The 15,759-nt window shown below is 47.1% G+C and overlaps 1 protein-coding gene across 3 annotated transcripts in view; it reads right to left on the bottom strand.

The window, feature by feature from the left end:
• Window positions 1-15,759, bottom strand: part of LOC138528635 (transient receptor potential cation channel subfamily M member 2-like) — a 613,775-nt gene that overhangs the window by 422,339 nt on the left and 175,677 nt on the right. For all 3 annotated transcript variants that reach the window (XR_011284191.1, XM_069640449.1, XM_069640451.1), the window contains exon 5: window positions 2,968-3,148. Coding sequence is in view for 2 of the 3 variants with exons in the window: in XM_069640449.1 (XP_069496550.1) it covers window positions 2,968-3,148 (181 nt within the window). In the remaining variant the exon portion in view is untranslated. The remainder of the gene's footprint in view (window positions 1-2,967; window positions 3,149-15,759) is intronic.

Below are 15,759 nucleotides of genomic sequence, written 5' to 3'. Positions count from 1 at the left end.
TGCAGTCCTGTTATGGATGAGTTGTAGTGGACGGAGAGTAGAGGCAGGTAGATTTAGAAAGAGGCTTTTGCAGTAGTCCAGCCTAGAGAGAACCAGAGGTCTGGAGACAGTGAGCTTCTGGGGGAAAGTGAGGAAAGGAAGAATACCTCTGAGGGGGTGCAGCTGGTAGTGTGACTTCTTAGAGACGTCAGATATGTGAGGAAAGAAGGAGAGTGTGGAGTCGAAGATGTCCCTGAGGTTCTTAGCCTCACAAGTGGGAGCAGTAAGAGGGCCCAGAGACGGCGGCCAGACAGTGACAGGAAAGGAAGGTGCTGTTGTGCCGATAAGGAGGATCTCTGTCTTACTGGCATCAAGGCAGAGATTGTTGGCGGCACACCACTCCTGGATTGCAGACAGACAATCCAGGATGGGAGAGGGAGAAGACGCGGCTGAGGGTAGACTAAAAGCAAGCTGTGTGTCATCCACATAGCACTGAAAGTTGGAGCAGAGAGAAGCTATGCGGTGGCCTAGAGGTGCCAGGTATTGGTTGAACAGCCAGGGAGAAAGGTTAGACCCCTGGGGGAAACCACAGGTAGAGAGAGAGATTGAGGAGAGGAAGGACACGAGTTGGATCTGGGAAGGTCGGTAGAGAGAAAGGAAGTCAGCCAGGCCAGGGCCTGATCAGTGATAACCAGGTTATTATGGAGCCGGTGCCTACATGAGAGCAGATCTTTGATTGGAAGTCCTCAATTTTGGAGCAAAGCTAATTTTGGATGATAGAAGGGGCCCTGCATCCATTCCAGGTCGATCACCTGAGTTCTCCCCGAACTACAGAACGAGTCAAGTCTCCTGCATGAAGAAATGGAATTGTGAAACACCTGAGACGCTTTGGAAGGTTTTGACACCCTTCGCCCTCTGCTGTCCTGTTCGATCCCTGCTTTCTTCATCGATCAAGAAGGCCTGCCAAGGTGCTTTGCCCCTTTGGAGTAGTGGGAACAGTTACTCTCGGTTCCCCCTGCTTACCCACTGAACAAGCCCCTTCAGAAGTGTTCCTGGGCCATCCAACGAACTGTCCAGTTCTACCTCAGGTTATCCTGCAGAATCGCTGCTGTCTCAAGTTGAAACCTGAGACTTGGGACAACGCTTGCTTGTGGTCCCATGCCCTCTCCCGCCAAATTGTGTAGGTCTAGCTCCTGTAGGTCCCGAATTAGAAGAGTGCGTAGCGCTGCCCACACCTGTGATTCCCACGTCACTTCCTGTTGTTGACGGTCACTATAGGTGCCTTGCTGTTCTGCTCTCCTGTGTCCTGAAGCCTGCTGCATCAGACTTTTCTTCATACCTCCTTCGGAAGCTGAGAAAAGGCAACTGCCCCGTCACGGATGATCCTTCTATCCCACAGCCGTTGAGAGCCAGAGTGCCACAAAACTGCAGGGCTTGAACCTACTAGCGACCTCGACTAAACTGACAAAGTTTGGTCCTGACTGTGCTGAGGGTTGGTGAGTACTTGCATCACTTACCAGTGGCCCGCTGGCACAATTGATCTCCTTTACGCACAAATATCCCTTAAAATGTATTCGATCTTGGCTTGGTTAGCCTGCGCTCCCTAGCTATTCTCACCTTTTGAAAACTGCTCTGCTTAAAAGGGCAGATCCTACTCGAATAGTGGGAACTAATTCTTCATCGCCTCAAGCCCCTTCCTGACTTGCTACAGCTCTCCCAACAAGACCCACTTTTTTGTACCAACTGCGCGATTGTGCATTTTTATGCCCAACTGTACTGTTGAGCACAAGGCTCCTCACTGCTTAGGGCTGACTCAAAAGTTAGGGAACAACTCTGAAGAATTGTCTAATGCTCCTAGTGTGTTAACGCTCTCATCTCTTTACAGGTTGTGGATGTGTTTTACTCATTTGTTTCATTAGGAAACATAGTGTATATATGTTATATGTACAGTATATTGTGTGGTAACTGTTTCATATAACTAATGTTTACTTGTGTAAACTGGTCTGGCCGACAATTAATGTATAGATATTTTTGATAAACACTTGTCTAAGAGTAATTTGTGGTCCGTTACTGTGGGCCTCATTACACGGATGGCGGTAAGGATTTACTGGTACCGGTAAAATACCGGTACCGGTAAATCCTTACCGCCTTACTACGAGGTCCCTTTGCGGGTTGGGGGATTTAACGCCTGCTTTTTGCAGGCGTTAAAATCCAACCCGCTAAGGGACCTCGGAGCTAACTACGGCACCGCAAAATTGCGGTGCCGTAATTAGCGCCTTCCCCATTCCCATAGAGCCCTATGGGGCAGAAATGGGAATGGGGAAGGGCAATGGTGGAAGGGGGATTTACCGCCCCTCCAACCTTGGAATGGGGCAGTAAATCCCCTTTCCACCAAGGCGGTGCCGGTATTTTACCGGCATGAGCCATGGCGCTAATAGCGCCATGGCTCACCGCCTACCGTGTAATGAGGCCCTGTGTGTGCTGATTATGGGCTTCTGATCACTCTCACCCCTCCTGAGACTTTGGGCCTCATTCTAAGTCCAGAAACAACGGTGCTGGTAAGCTTACTGGCACCGTTGTTGCCAGAACCAGCAAACTACAAGTATGCTTGCCGGAGCCGCTGTGCCTGACCGATCTGACCCTGCCGGACACAGCGGCCACAGTGGGCAGACCCATCATGGAAGCACCGGATCGGTTACCGGCGGACTCAGAATGACCCCCTCAGTCTTGACCACCTGCCAAGCTACCTAGATTAGATTGGTCTGGCTTGTCCAAAAGGTTCCCCTGTTGCACTAAACTGAGGGTGGCCTTCGAAACCTCTGCCCGCCAGGTCGGAGTTTAGAAATCCATTTTAACAATCATGAGCCCAGGAAAATTCCTTCGGAACATCCTTGCCTATACCACCACGATTCATCATCTCTGCTTCCATGTCATGCTTGATCTCCTGGCTGCCTGGTAGTTTCTAATTTGCTAAAATGGCCTCCTTACCTCCTTTGGTCACCGTTTGCTCGGAGATGAACTTTTCTAAGCGGGTACGCAGAGGGATCTCCACACCGTATCTTCCTTGGCTCCCATCATCTACCAGAATGAAGTGTGTGTGGTTGGTGTCCAGGCAGCACAGTCTACCCTGATTCTTTTCATCCAATATGTATTCAGCTGGGCGGTCCCCCTGAAAGATGACAAGGGTTAAAGTGTTAAAGTCCTTCCCCTACTGGCAGCAAATGACAATTACAGTCAAAAATTACTTCTTCCTGTATTCATGTCTAGTTGTGTGATGCCTAGGCAATAATTGCTGTTGGACCATATGTGCATCTGTATATAGTTACTTTAGGGGCGTGTGTGATCTGGAGGGACAGTCGGGTATTCCTGTTTGGAAATATTCTACCTGTATCTGAACTTTTTTCACCAAGCTGTGTGGGTTAAACACAAAAAAAAAATGTTTTCAACTTTAATAAAATAACTTCTTCCACTAGAATTCCACTGGCTGCTTGTGCGTCACCCATAAAATTGAGATTTGTGATGAATATAAGCCTATCGAGATTGGAATTTGATGAATCCACGGATAACGTCACAGTTTTCCCACTCCCAAATACTGTCTGAGTAATAAAAACCTGACGTGACCAATAGGTTTTCTCTACTTCCCCTACTAAGCACACTCACATACCACATCAGCCACTATATTTAGGCAAGATGATATCAGTCAAAAGTATATGTAATACTATGACGAGGAGGCCCCAGGAGGATGCACAGAACAACTGTCAACGTTCTAGTTGTTTTACATCAGGGAAACCAGCTCGGGAATGCAAAGAAACAAAGGACAAAAAGAAACACCCAGTGGTATTAGAGGTGGAAGCAGTAGCAGTAGCAGTGATGGTGGTGGTTCGAGGTGGAAGACTCGTGGAAGCAGAATAATGTAAGAGTAAGTAGAGACACCTTGGATTACAAGTGAAGGAGTCAGGAAGCATTTAAAAGCTACCTGACTGCTGCAAAGAACAGAAGAACAGGCAGAGAAAAAAAAGATCTCTGCCTCGAGTCTGCTGTTGGTTATTACATCAGCCCATATGACAAAGCACAGGGAGAGAATAGGAGAGACTGTGATCACCAGCGCAGTGAACACCTGACTAGCCCGCTTTCCCCAAGAAGAACGGGAGGGCGACGGAGCCCGGGAGAAAAAGAAGCTGATCTCAAGACCAACAACCAGTTATTTGGTCTGCATTCCCCGACTTCAGTAGGGGAAGGAGGGAAGAGCCCAGAAGAAGTCAGCTTCCTGGAGTGGTGCCATCGCCGGTGTGTAGAGGCATTGATGAACCCAGGGAGTCTTGCCAGTTCAACTTCAAGAGGCATAGCGGTATTGAGCAGATCCAGTACTGCCAAGCCCATTTGACAGACAAAGCTGTGGAGCCAGATACCAAGGTATAAGCTGGGCAGGGAGTGCACCGTGGGGGCTTGGGAGAGCAATACCCCGGGGTGAGAAGGGACTCAATGCAAGAACAAAGGGGGTGAGAAGTCCCACGTCACCTGGAAGTCTCCAATAAAACAAAACATGCTTAATGCTGGGCAGGAGAGTGAACCCTTTATATGTATCCAGTGTAGTTAAATGTGAATAGGATATTCTACTTTAGTGTTACTTTTTTGTTTCAATTGATACATATTAGATTTGAACGCACGTAGAAAGATAAAATGTTAAACCCACCAAATGAAATATAAATGCGATTCAAACATGGTAAGCTACGGAGTACCCAGAAGCAGGCAACAAGGAGTTTCCTAATGCGCATGCGGGAAACATCGATTAACTAAACAGATGGTCGGCCATTGAACAGCAAAAACAAAGAGGTGATGGCTGGAAGGTTTAGAATGAATCTTAACCACTGGCATTGCTCTGGGCAACCCTCCAGACCATCGTTCTTCGCCTGCCGAGCCATTACAGAATGGGAAAGAACATATGCAAATCAGGCTTGGTCCCACCCCAAAAGGGGCAGTCCAGCCCGAACTGCTAGGTCACATCCCTTCTGCACGAGACCACAAGCATCCCCAAACATGTTTCAGCCTTGTTGGGCCTCATCAGTGAGGAGTAGCTTGGGTCTCTAGGACCAGCAGGCACAGGACACAAGTCTGGGCATACCCGTCCCACTCGGGGTGACAAAGCAAAAACAAAGAGGTGATGGCTGGAAGGTTTTGAATGAATCTTAACCACTGGCATTGCTCTGGGCAACCCTCCAGACTATCGTTCTTCGCCTGCCGAGCCATTACAGAAGGCAAAAGACCATATGCAAATCAGGCTTGGTCCCAGCCCAAAAGGGGCAGTCCAGCCCAAACTGCTAGGTCACATCCCTTCTGCACGAGACCACAAGCATCCCCAAATATGTTTCGGCCTTGTTGGGCCTCATCAGTGAGGAGTATCTTGGGTCTCGGCCCAGCAGGCACGGGACCACGTCTGGGCATACCCGTCCCACTCGGGGTGACAAAGCAAAAGCAAAGAGGTGATGGCTGGAAGGTTTAGAATTATTCTTAACCACTGGCATTGCTCTGGGCAACCCTCCAGACCATCGTTCTTCGTCTGCCAAGCCATTACAGAAGGGAAAAGACCATATGCAAATCAGGCTTGGTCCCACCCCAAAAGGGGCAGTCCAGCCTGAACTGCTAGGTCACATCCCTTCTGCACGAGACCACAAGCATCCCCAAACATGTTTCGGCCTTGTTGGGCCTCATCAGGGAGGAGTAGCTTGGGTCTCTAGGCCCAGCAGGCACGGGACCCACGTCTGGGCATACCCGTCCCACTCGGGGTGACAAAGCAAAAACAAAGAGGTGATGGCTGGAAGGTTTTGAATGAATCTTAACCACTGGCATTGCTCTGGGCAACCCTCCAGACTATCGTTCTTCGCCTGCCGAGCCATTACAGAAGGCAAAAGACCATATGCAAATCAGGCTTGGTCCCAGCCCAAAAGGGGCAGTCCAGCCCAAACTGCTAGGTCACATCCCTTCTGCACGAGACCACAAGCATCCCCAAATATGTTTCGGCCTTGTTGGGCCTCATCAGTGAGGAGTATCTTGGGTCTCGGCCCAGCAGGCACGGGACCACGTCTGGGCATACCCGTCCCACTCGGGGTGACAAAGCAAAAGCAAAGAGGTGATGGCTGGAAGGTTTAGAATTAATCTTAACCACTGGCATTGCTCTGGGCAACCCTCCAGACCATCGTTCTTCGCCTGACAAGCCATTACAGAAGGGGAAACACCATATGCAAATCAGGCTTGGTCCCACCCCAAAAGGGGCAGTCCAGCCCAAACTGCTAGGTCACATCCCTTCTGCACAAGACCACAAGCATCCCCAAAACTCATTGACCGAGCCATCTACTCCCAACTAAATGCCTTTGTTGAAGCCAACAATCTCCTAGATCCCGCACAATCAGGTTTCAGAGCCCATCACAGAACTGAAACCACACTTACTTCAATCTGGGATGACCTTAAAATCACGGCAGACTCCGCGGGATGCGGCGCATTAATCCTTCTCGACCTATCCGCCGCCTTTGACACAATCAATCACTCAATCCTCCTTCACCGCCTCCAATCCCTAGGATTTTGTGGAACCGCTCTCAAATGGATAGCTTCATTCCTCAAAGACAGGTACCAAATAACGATAATCTCCACCTATTCCTCCTAAGCCCGACGAGTCGACACGTGAGTCCCATAAGGAGCATGTCTATCTGCCCTCCTGTTCAATCTCTACTTGACCACCCTCCCACCAATAATTTGTTCACACAACATCCTACGCTAATGACACTCAACTAATTCTAAAACTCCTGAACTCAAAACCCAACTGCCGACCAGACCTCGCCTCCTGCCTCCTTGACATAGAGCTCTGGATGACCCAAAGCAACCTCTTGTTAAACCCCCCCAAAACTGAAATCATGGTATGTGGCAACTCCAAACTTCTTCCACACCCACTACCCTGGCCATCCGCCATGGGCAACTCACCGACTCCCTCTAACTCAGTAAAAAACCTTGGATGCACCCTTGACTCTGACATAACACTCTCGCGCCAAGTCAACAACGTCTCAAAGTCCTGACACTACCACCTTAAAACTCTTAGGCGCATCTTTCCATATCTCTCCTTTCCCAACAGACTCTCCGCGGTCCAATCAATTGTTATATCAAGACTGGACTACGCAAACCCCCTCTACCTCAGAGTCTACGCTTACCAACTGAATAAACTTCAAAGGGCCCAAAACGCTGCAGCCAAACTGCTACTTGCGCTCGGCCCAAGAGACCACATCTCCCCAGCCCTTAAAACTGTGCACTGGCTTCCAGTGGCCAGAAGGGTGACTTTCAAAACCTTATGCATTTCTCATCGAGCATTGCATAAAACCGGACCTCAATATCTTCAAGACAAACTAAAACCCTATCACCCTCCAAGTCCTCTAAGATCAAGCTCCACCGGCTTCCTACTCATACCTAAAACAAAATCAGTCAGGTTAGGCGGATCATCATTCTCAGCCTTGGCCCCCACGCTGTGGAACGCACTCCCACCCCACAACCGCCTAACTGAAGATCTAATGTCTTTCCGCAAACTACTGAAAACTTGGCTCTTCCCCTAAAACCAATCCGTATGCAAACTAAACCAAACAGAATAACAGCAGCTCAATGACACCAATCCAACAAACTACTAGACCCTAACTAGCTTTGAGACGGATAACAATACAACGTCGGGATCCATGTGAGAGATCAACAGCTAGCGATCCCTAGTGTGAACTGGAAGGACAAACAGAGTAGAGCGAGTGAGATGGACCAAGGCAGTGAAGTGGACAAAAGAATAAATTGTACAAAAACAGTAATGAAGTTTAAATTAATGAAATAGATGTAATGAGTGCAATGGACAAAATGATCAAAACGGGTGAAATGAATAAAGAGAAGAGGATGGAAAGAGCGGAAGAGTGCGCAGAGCAGAAGAGTGCGCAGAACGGACGAGAGCGCAGAGCGGAGGAGTGTGTAAGAACGGAGGAGTGTGTAAGAACCGAGGAGTGTATAGAACAGACTAGTGGGTAGAGCGGAGGAATGTATAGAGCAGACGAGTGCATAAGAGTGAATGAGTGCGTAAGGGAGGAGAGGTGCATAAGAGCGGGTGAGTGCATAGATCGGATGAGTGCGTAGAGCGAATGCGTAGAATGGTTCAAAATGGGTGGAATGGTTCGGAATGCATGGAATGGTTCGGAGTGCATAGAATGGTTCAGAGTGCATGGAATGGTTCGGAGTGCGTGGAATGGTTCGGAGTGCGTAGAATGGTTCAGAGTGCGAGGAATGGACTGGAATGCATGGAGAGGACTGGAGCGCACAGAGCAGACTTGGCGCACAAAAGTGCGCGACAGACATGAATGGCTTGGAATGCATGCAACGTGTGAAAGAGCATGTAAACCATTTTATCACATCACCATGCTTACTCTCCTCCTTACACCACCATTCAACTAGAACACAGAGATACTATGCCACCATTCGGTATAGCTGTTCTCATACCAACATCTGCCTCATACTCCACATCACCCTAACTAATCACTGCTGGTTTCACACCCCCCAGCCAGGCGTTCTCCTCAAGCCTAACGCAGCCAGAACCGGTCTGGATAAAACCTGCCAGAACGAACACATACCCCTGATCTCTGAACCACCACACCTACCACTATGAAGCAGCTATTACACGAATGCCACACCAGCTGCACACATATCCGGTGCTCACAAGCACCTTTGACTCTCTCTACTCTCTCTACTGACTTGAACTTCGGTTCCCGAGGGCGTTTAACCTACCAGCGCCTTCAGACCAATGGTACATAAGGCGCTATATAAATGCAAAGTAACATAACATAACATAACAAACATGTTTCGGCCTTGTTGGGCCTCATAAGTGAGGAGTAGCTTGGGTCTCTAGGCCCAGCAGGCACGGGACCCACGTCTGGGCATACCTGTCCCATTCGGGGTGACAAAGCAAAAACATAGAGGTGATGGCTGGAAGTTTTAGAATGAATCTTAACCACTGGCATTGCTCTGGGCAACCCTCCAGGCCATTGAACAGGACACAATGTTTATGGTTTGGTAGTTGTGGAGGAGGCAGATGTAATCTCGTTAAGTGCATTGAGGTTTTGCAGAGGGAATCTGCAATTTGTTTTGACCTGCAATAAACATGGGGTGAAGTAACGCTCTAGGCTAAATGGATTGATACCCAGGGGTTTTAATTATATTCTCAGATGTGTCGTACATGGTGAAATGATAGTCATTTAGATTAGACTGTTCCAAGATGCCAGTAAAAGTTGAGGTGGATGAGATAGTTATTGCCAGTTCAAAGGGAACTTGTTTTTTTCTGCTTTCCTCATGTTGTTGAAATATCCATGTGCGATTACGACTAATGTTAAAGGTTTCAGGCCAGTTGTTACTTGTAATGAATTATGTTTGTACACAAATGTTTAACTGTATGAGGATGTCATGACCTACCATGGATGAATCCCAAGAAGGGGTGTGCTATGAATACAATCTGAAGATGGTAGTTAAGATTATAAGTGGCCAATGAGAATGGGAGAATTGGAGAAAGTTGAGATTGCTTAGTGTAGCTTTTGTCCAATCACATGTGGGGGTGGATTGTAATAAAATTTATTGGAGTGTTTCAACTGTTGCAAAAATGTATATAATGTGTCAATTTATGTGGTTCAGCAAGACTTGGGTTAATTTCCCTCGACAGGGTAATCTCTCTGCTTCCTGGACGATTGTACAATAAACTTGCTTCATGTACAAACGTGCACTTGCTTCTTTAGTGGCGGGCCTAAGGTGAATAGAGCCCATTCATACACAGTACCGGCCACAACGAAGGACAAAAGAGAAGCAAAGCATTCTGGTGGGATTAATAGGTTTTGGAATTGGCCTGAAGCTGGGTCAAGAACATTCATAGGAAACATAGTGGATATCAATAGGGATCAGAAACTGTCCCTTTTTACTATGTGGTTCTTTCAATATAGAACACAACACTTACTTTTGGAAGGATAAAGCGAGGCTACAGAAGAGCAGCCGAGAGACTCTTTATTTTCCCCTTGTTACACCTTTTGGGTAGAACTCAGAGTGTGAAGGTCAGATTAGGTTTTGGACACAGGATGGAGAACTTTATTTTGGACATCCTGAAAAAAGACTGTTTCATTAGTTAGTTTTGTTGAGGTAGGGAACCCTTCATAGTGTCAGAGCCAATGCGACATTTTTCCAACCCCTTTATTATTTTAATCAAAGTATTTTGGGCAAGAAACATGCTTCCTGTGTCAGTGTCATATGTCCGACTCCTCACAGGAAGCAGTAAAATAAATCATGCACAGAAATCCTAAGTGGCAATTGGAAAACCCATTGATGGAACATGTTAAAAAGAGAGTGATCAAAAATGCACAATATTATGTACTTCTACTTTGTTAATGAGTAATATATTTATTTCAGTATGAACATTTTCAGAGGGCCTCAGAGCAGCATACTTGGGAGGGGGGGAGAAAAAGGGGTTAGAACAGGATGTGCTACTAGATAAGAACAGAGATGTCAGGCATGCTGGACACACTGGGGTGCATACCACAGTTTGCAGTAAAGGAGTGAGAGCTAAACAAAAAAATGAAATACAACATAACACAAAGGAAATGTGTAGTTTTGCTGTTGGGCTCAATGGAATGGTGTTGGTTACAGAGTGGATCCAGAGGATGACTCTTGGGGGATGCTACAGTGGGGGTGCACCTCTGGCTGGCTGATGATAGGAGGCACAGAATTATTGGTGTCAGGCAGTATATACGTACATGATGAGGAAGCGCAAGGAGGAGTCTGTCTTCACCAGGAATCAAGGGCTCTCAAGTTTAGTTTGTTTGCCTGGTGGTTCAGGGGCTGGTTTACAAGGTTGGTGGTAGGTAAATGGATTGACGTGATTTGGCGTGGCACCATTGCAGTTGGTTATTTCCTCATACAGGCCATTCCTTCATGGGAATTTGGGAATGACGGGGCTTTCAACCAGTATTGAACCTACGCAATACCTTTAAAAATTAAACAATATTACGTTTAATAATTACAAAATGATGAAGTAGATTGAAACAAAAGCTAAAACCGTAACTGTAAATGAGGGCCTCCAAGTATAGACCGGGTTATGCTCAAACACAAAGGGCCTTATTACGAGTTTGGCAGTAGCCATGCCACTATTGGCGGCATGGCTACTGCCGAAATCTCATCCGGGTCCTCGCAATGAGGAATTACCGGGCCATTCCGAGTTCAGAAGGCCCGGTAATTCCTCCCTCCAAGGACCCGGACACGGTCCTTCCCCATTCCCATTTCAACCCCTTTAGGGCTGAATGGGAATGGGAGAGGGAGCAAACAATGGGCCATTACGAGTTGGCCCGTTGTTTGCTCCCTCTTCCCCTCGCGGGACCCGGTATGCACGCCTGGTTTTCCCATACGTGCTCACCATGTCCCGCAAGGGGAACTCGTAATGAGGCGGTACGGGGTTGACGGCGCCGGCACCTTTTACGGCGCTGTTAACCCCATACCGCCAGACTCGTAATGAGGCCCAAACTCTTTTTCTTGCGTGTCCTAGATTCAGTGCTCACCTCTATTCAAAGCTCACAGTAAATAACTACATTTTGGGTGACTTGGGTAAAAATTGGATCTGCCAAAATGATGAGCCTAGCCGAATGCAGGGGTTTAGCCGTGCATTATCCATGCAATCTTTATAAATAGAACAAGTAAAAAGTAGATGGTCTGGTGTGCATTTGTGGTTAAACTCTACGCCAGCCACCCTCACTCCAGCCCCCAATACCGCTAATGAAGCTGAGCTTGGGGAACTCAGTGTCAGGAGTGGAGCTCACCTGTATCTCGGTGTCTGATTCACTGGAGGATAATTCCGATCCGGGTAGTTCTGTTGTGTCTTCGGAATATCCTTTTTTTGAGAAGAGATAGGGTCTGTTTCGGGAATGCGCCACAATGGTTGCCTTAAGAACAGACTGCAAAAATTATGGCACCCTCCCTCTACAGCCCAATATGGGGGAAAAAGCCAGTGGCATAAAAAACCCCGGTTGTATTCAATTCCGAAACTGAAGGAGGAGGAGTGTCTGAAGTCTTGGTTTTGAGATTCCAGCTAACAGTACATAAACAAAGGCAGAGCCGAAGATCTCCGTGGACGTTCTGAAGTAGAGGCTGGCGGGAGAATTCCAAGTATGTAGTCTGTAGAAACAGGAGCTGAAGATTTCACAAACCACCTGGGATTCAGATGGAAGGCAAGCCAGTGACAAGGAAGCCAAAGGAAGAAGGGCTTCAGGAGGGCGAATAAGTGGAACACAAGTAAACAAAAGATGGAGGAAAGAAATGAAGGAAGAAAAACGTACCCAGAGAAAGGATACTACCAATCTTATGAAATGAAAAAGAAACTCACCGAGCCGTTATGAAACCGGAGCCTTAGAGGTAAGTGTGTATAACGAATATCGTGAAACACTTAAGCAAAGGAGAAGGAGCAGGGGGAAAAGAAAAGGGGACGGTAAAGGCGATAAAGATGGCAGAGAATTGCCGGTAGCAAAGAAAGTATAGAGATAGACCAAACGCAAGTCTGAAATAAAAACGAAAGATAACACAGCGAAATAGTAAGACCGAAAGGAACTGGAGTCAGGAGGACAAGGTAGGAAGAAAAAATACAGGAGGGGGGGACGATTCCAAGGCTGGAAAAACGCTAGGAGGACTGGAGTACGAGGCTTCAGTGGAGCGAGGAAACGAAGATTGTTGCAACGCACTGAGGGGGCGTGGCTAACCTCGTTATGAATGCTCCAGAAACGTAACGACTAGAACGGCGCAGGAGATGCCGTATTGTGTAAGTTAATGGTGCTTCCATCGGGACCATAGCTTCCAGCCCCCCGCCCTCATGACAGTATGCCTCCTTCTTGGGGTACCGACCCCAGGCTTACCCGGATAGAGGGTGTGAAACTGTCGTATACATCTGGGAGCTGAGAGATTATTCACAGGTTCCCAAGAGTCCTCGGCTTGAGAGTAACCTTTCCATCTCACTAAGTACTGGAGTCGACCTCTGTAATATCTTGAATCCATTATCCTCTCCACTTCATATTCGTCTGCCTGGGGATTAGTGTCTTTTAAGTGAAAGGTTCTTCTTTTCCTGTGGTGTGGGTCTGGGATGAACTTTTTCAACAGAGAGGAGTGAAAGACCGGATGTATCCTGCTGAGCTGAGAAGAGAGTTTCAATCGGAAAGCCACAGGATTAATGCGAGCAGTGATGGTATAAGGGCCCAGATATTTGGGAGAGAATTTAGAAGGATGTGTCCAACGAGGTAAGTATCTGGTTGAGAGCCAGACTCTATCACCAACTTGCCAATCAGGATTCTGGATCCGATGTGTATCAGCTTGATGTTTATATCGAGCTCTACTCTCCTGGAGGCTGATAAGGGAGTTCTTCTGTGTTCTGGTAATGTTTTCCAAGAGAGAGTCTATCATGGGTAAACATGAAGCCTGAATATCACCCAGGGGAAAAGAACGGGGATGATGACCAAACACACAAAAAAAAGGTGTCATTTTAATAGCCGAGTGAAGGGTATTATTATAAGAAAATTCGGCCATTGGAAGAAGAGAGACCCAGTTATCTTGTTGTTCGTTAACAAAACAGCGAAGATACTGCTCCATAGTGGCGTTGAGACGTTCCGTCTGTCCATTAGACTGAGGATGGTATCCTGAAGTGAGGGCCCGTTCTATTCCCAGTAGATCACATAAGGTTTTCCAAAAGGTTGAAGTGAACTGAGAACCTCTGTCCGAAAGAATAGTTTCTGGGATACCATGGAGTCGGACGATGTCCTTTAGAAATACCTGCGCCATCTCAGGTGCAGACGGCACTCCTTTCAGCGGTGAGAAATGGCCCATCTTACTGAAACTGTCTATGGTTACCATGATTGCTGAGTATCCTTGAGACTTAGGGAGATCTACCACAAAGTCGGTAGAGACATGTACCCACGGAGTTGTTGGAAGTTTTGGTTGGTGCAATAACCCAGCAGGTTTTGAAGTCAGACCCTTGCTTCGGGCGCAGATAGGACAAGAACCTACATATAGATTAATGTCAGACAGCATGTTAGGCCACCAGAACATTCGTCTAACCAGGTCGGAAGTGGCAGCTAAGCCCTTGTGACCAGCAATCCGTGATTCATGACCCCAATGAAGGACTCGTGACTGTAGCTTGGTGTTGGGAATGAAAAGCTTTCCTTTGTAGAACCACAGTCCTTCTTTCTTGATTAATTGCTCCTGAACCGGCTTGGAAAGAGGTAGTATAGCAACCGGAGTCGCTTCCTTGACGTCCTGTAGAAACCTTGAGATAGTATGGACAATTCGGACCTCAGGTAACAAAAGTTCCCCCTTAAAGGGTGGATTGACCCAACTGGAAGGGCTACGAGATAGGCTATCCGCTAGGATATTCTTGCTGCCCGGGAGGTATGTAATAAAGAAATCATATTGGGCAAAAAAGTAAGCCCATCGGGCTTGTCGAGTATTCTTACACTCCATTTGTTGTAGCACTTTAAGGTTGCTATGATCAGTGCGGATCTCAAATGGATGTCTTGACCCTTGGAGGAGATGTCTCCATTCTGAACATGCCTGCTTAATGGCCAGTAGCTCCTTCTCTATAACAGAGTAGTTGTTTTCGCTAGGCGTAAGCGTGCGAGAAAGGTAGGCTATTGGATGTTCCTTACCATCGTGTTCTTGTTTGAGAACAGCCCCTATTGCCCCTGAAGATGCATCAGTTTCAACCACAAAGGGCCTTCGTTGGTCTGGCTGTTTGAGAATAGGAGCCGAACAAAATGCCTTTTTTAATCCTAGGAACGCTTGTTCTGCCTTGTGATTCCAAATAAAGGGAATATCTTTTTTGAGAAGTGCTGTTATTGGAAGAACTTGCTCAGAAAAGTTAACGATAAATCGTCTGTAGAAATTTGAAAGACCCAAAAAGGCCTGTACCTCCCTTACCGAAGAGGGGGCTGGCCAGGAGAGAATAGCTGAGACTTTTTTTTGATCCATCTCGATACCATGTTCCGATAGGATAAAACCTAGATAGGGTACCGAAGGTACTGCAATCACACATTTTTCCGGTTTAGCCAAGAGTTGATGGCGTCTCAAACGTCCCATGACTTCAGTGAGATGACCCTGATGTTGAATAGGGTTACTCGAAAAGACCAAGATGTCATCTAGGTATACTATGACTGAGACAAATAAGAGATCAGCAAAAAGATGATCCATAAACCTCTGAAACGCTGCTGGGGCATTGACCAAGCCAAATGGCATTACTCGATATTCATACAGCCCAAAGGGTGTACGAAACGCCGTCTTCCATTCGTCCCCCGCCTTGACCCTTAAGAGATGATAAGCACCCCTAAGGTCTAGCTTGCTGAATATACATGATCCTTCAACTGCCTCCAAGATATCTTTTATCAAAGGCATTGGGTAACGATCTCTCACTGTGATCTTGTTTAAGCCCCTATAGTCTATACATGGGCGTAGTTCACTTGTGTCTTTCTTGGCTATGAAGAATAACGAAGCTCCTGCTGGAGACTTGGAAGGACGAATCAATCCGTTTTGGAGATTTTGATCTAAGTATGTCCTCAAAGCTTGTTTTTCTGGTAAGGTTAAAGAGAACATGCGTCCAAAGGGTACAGTAGTACCTGGAACGAGATCGATAGCACAATCTTCGGACCGATGAGGAGGCAAGTCTTTGGGTATTCTATCTTCAAACACATCAGCAAACTCATGAAAAATGGGGTGAAT

This window comes from Ambystoma mexicanum, chromosome 7q (genome assembly GCF_040938575.1).
Source record: "Ambystoma mexicanum isolate Mex_15411 chromosome 7q, UKY_AmexF1_1, whole genome shotgun sequence".
Taxonomy (NCBI): Eukaryota; Metazoa; Chordata; class Amphibia; order Caudata; family Ambystomatidae; genus Ambystoma; species Ambystoma mexicanum.
This window is presented reverse-complemented; position numbering and strand designations above follow the sequence as displayed.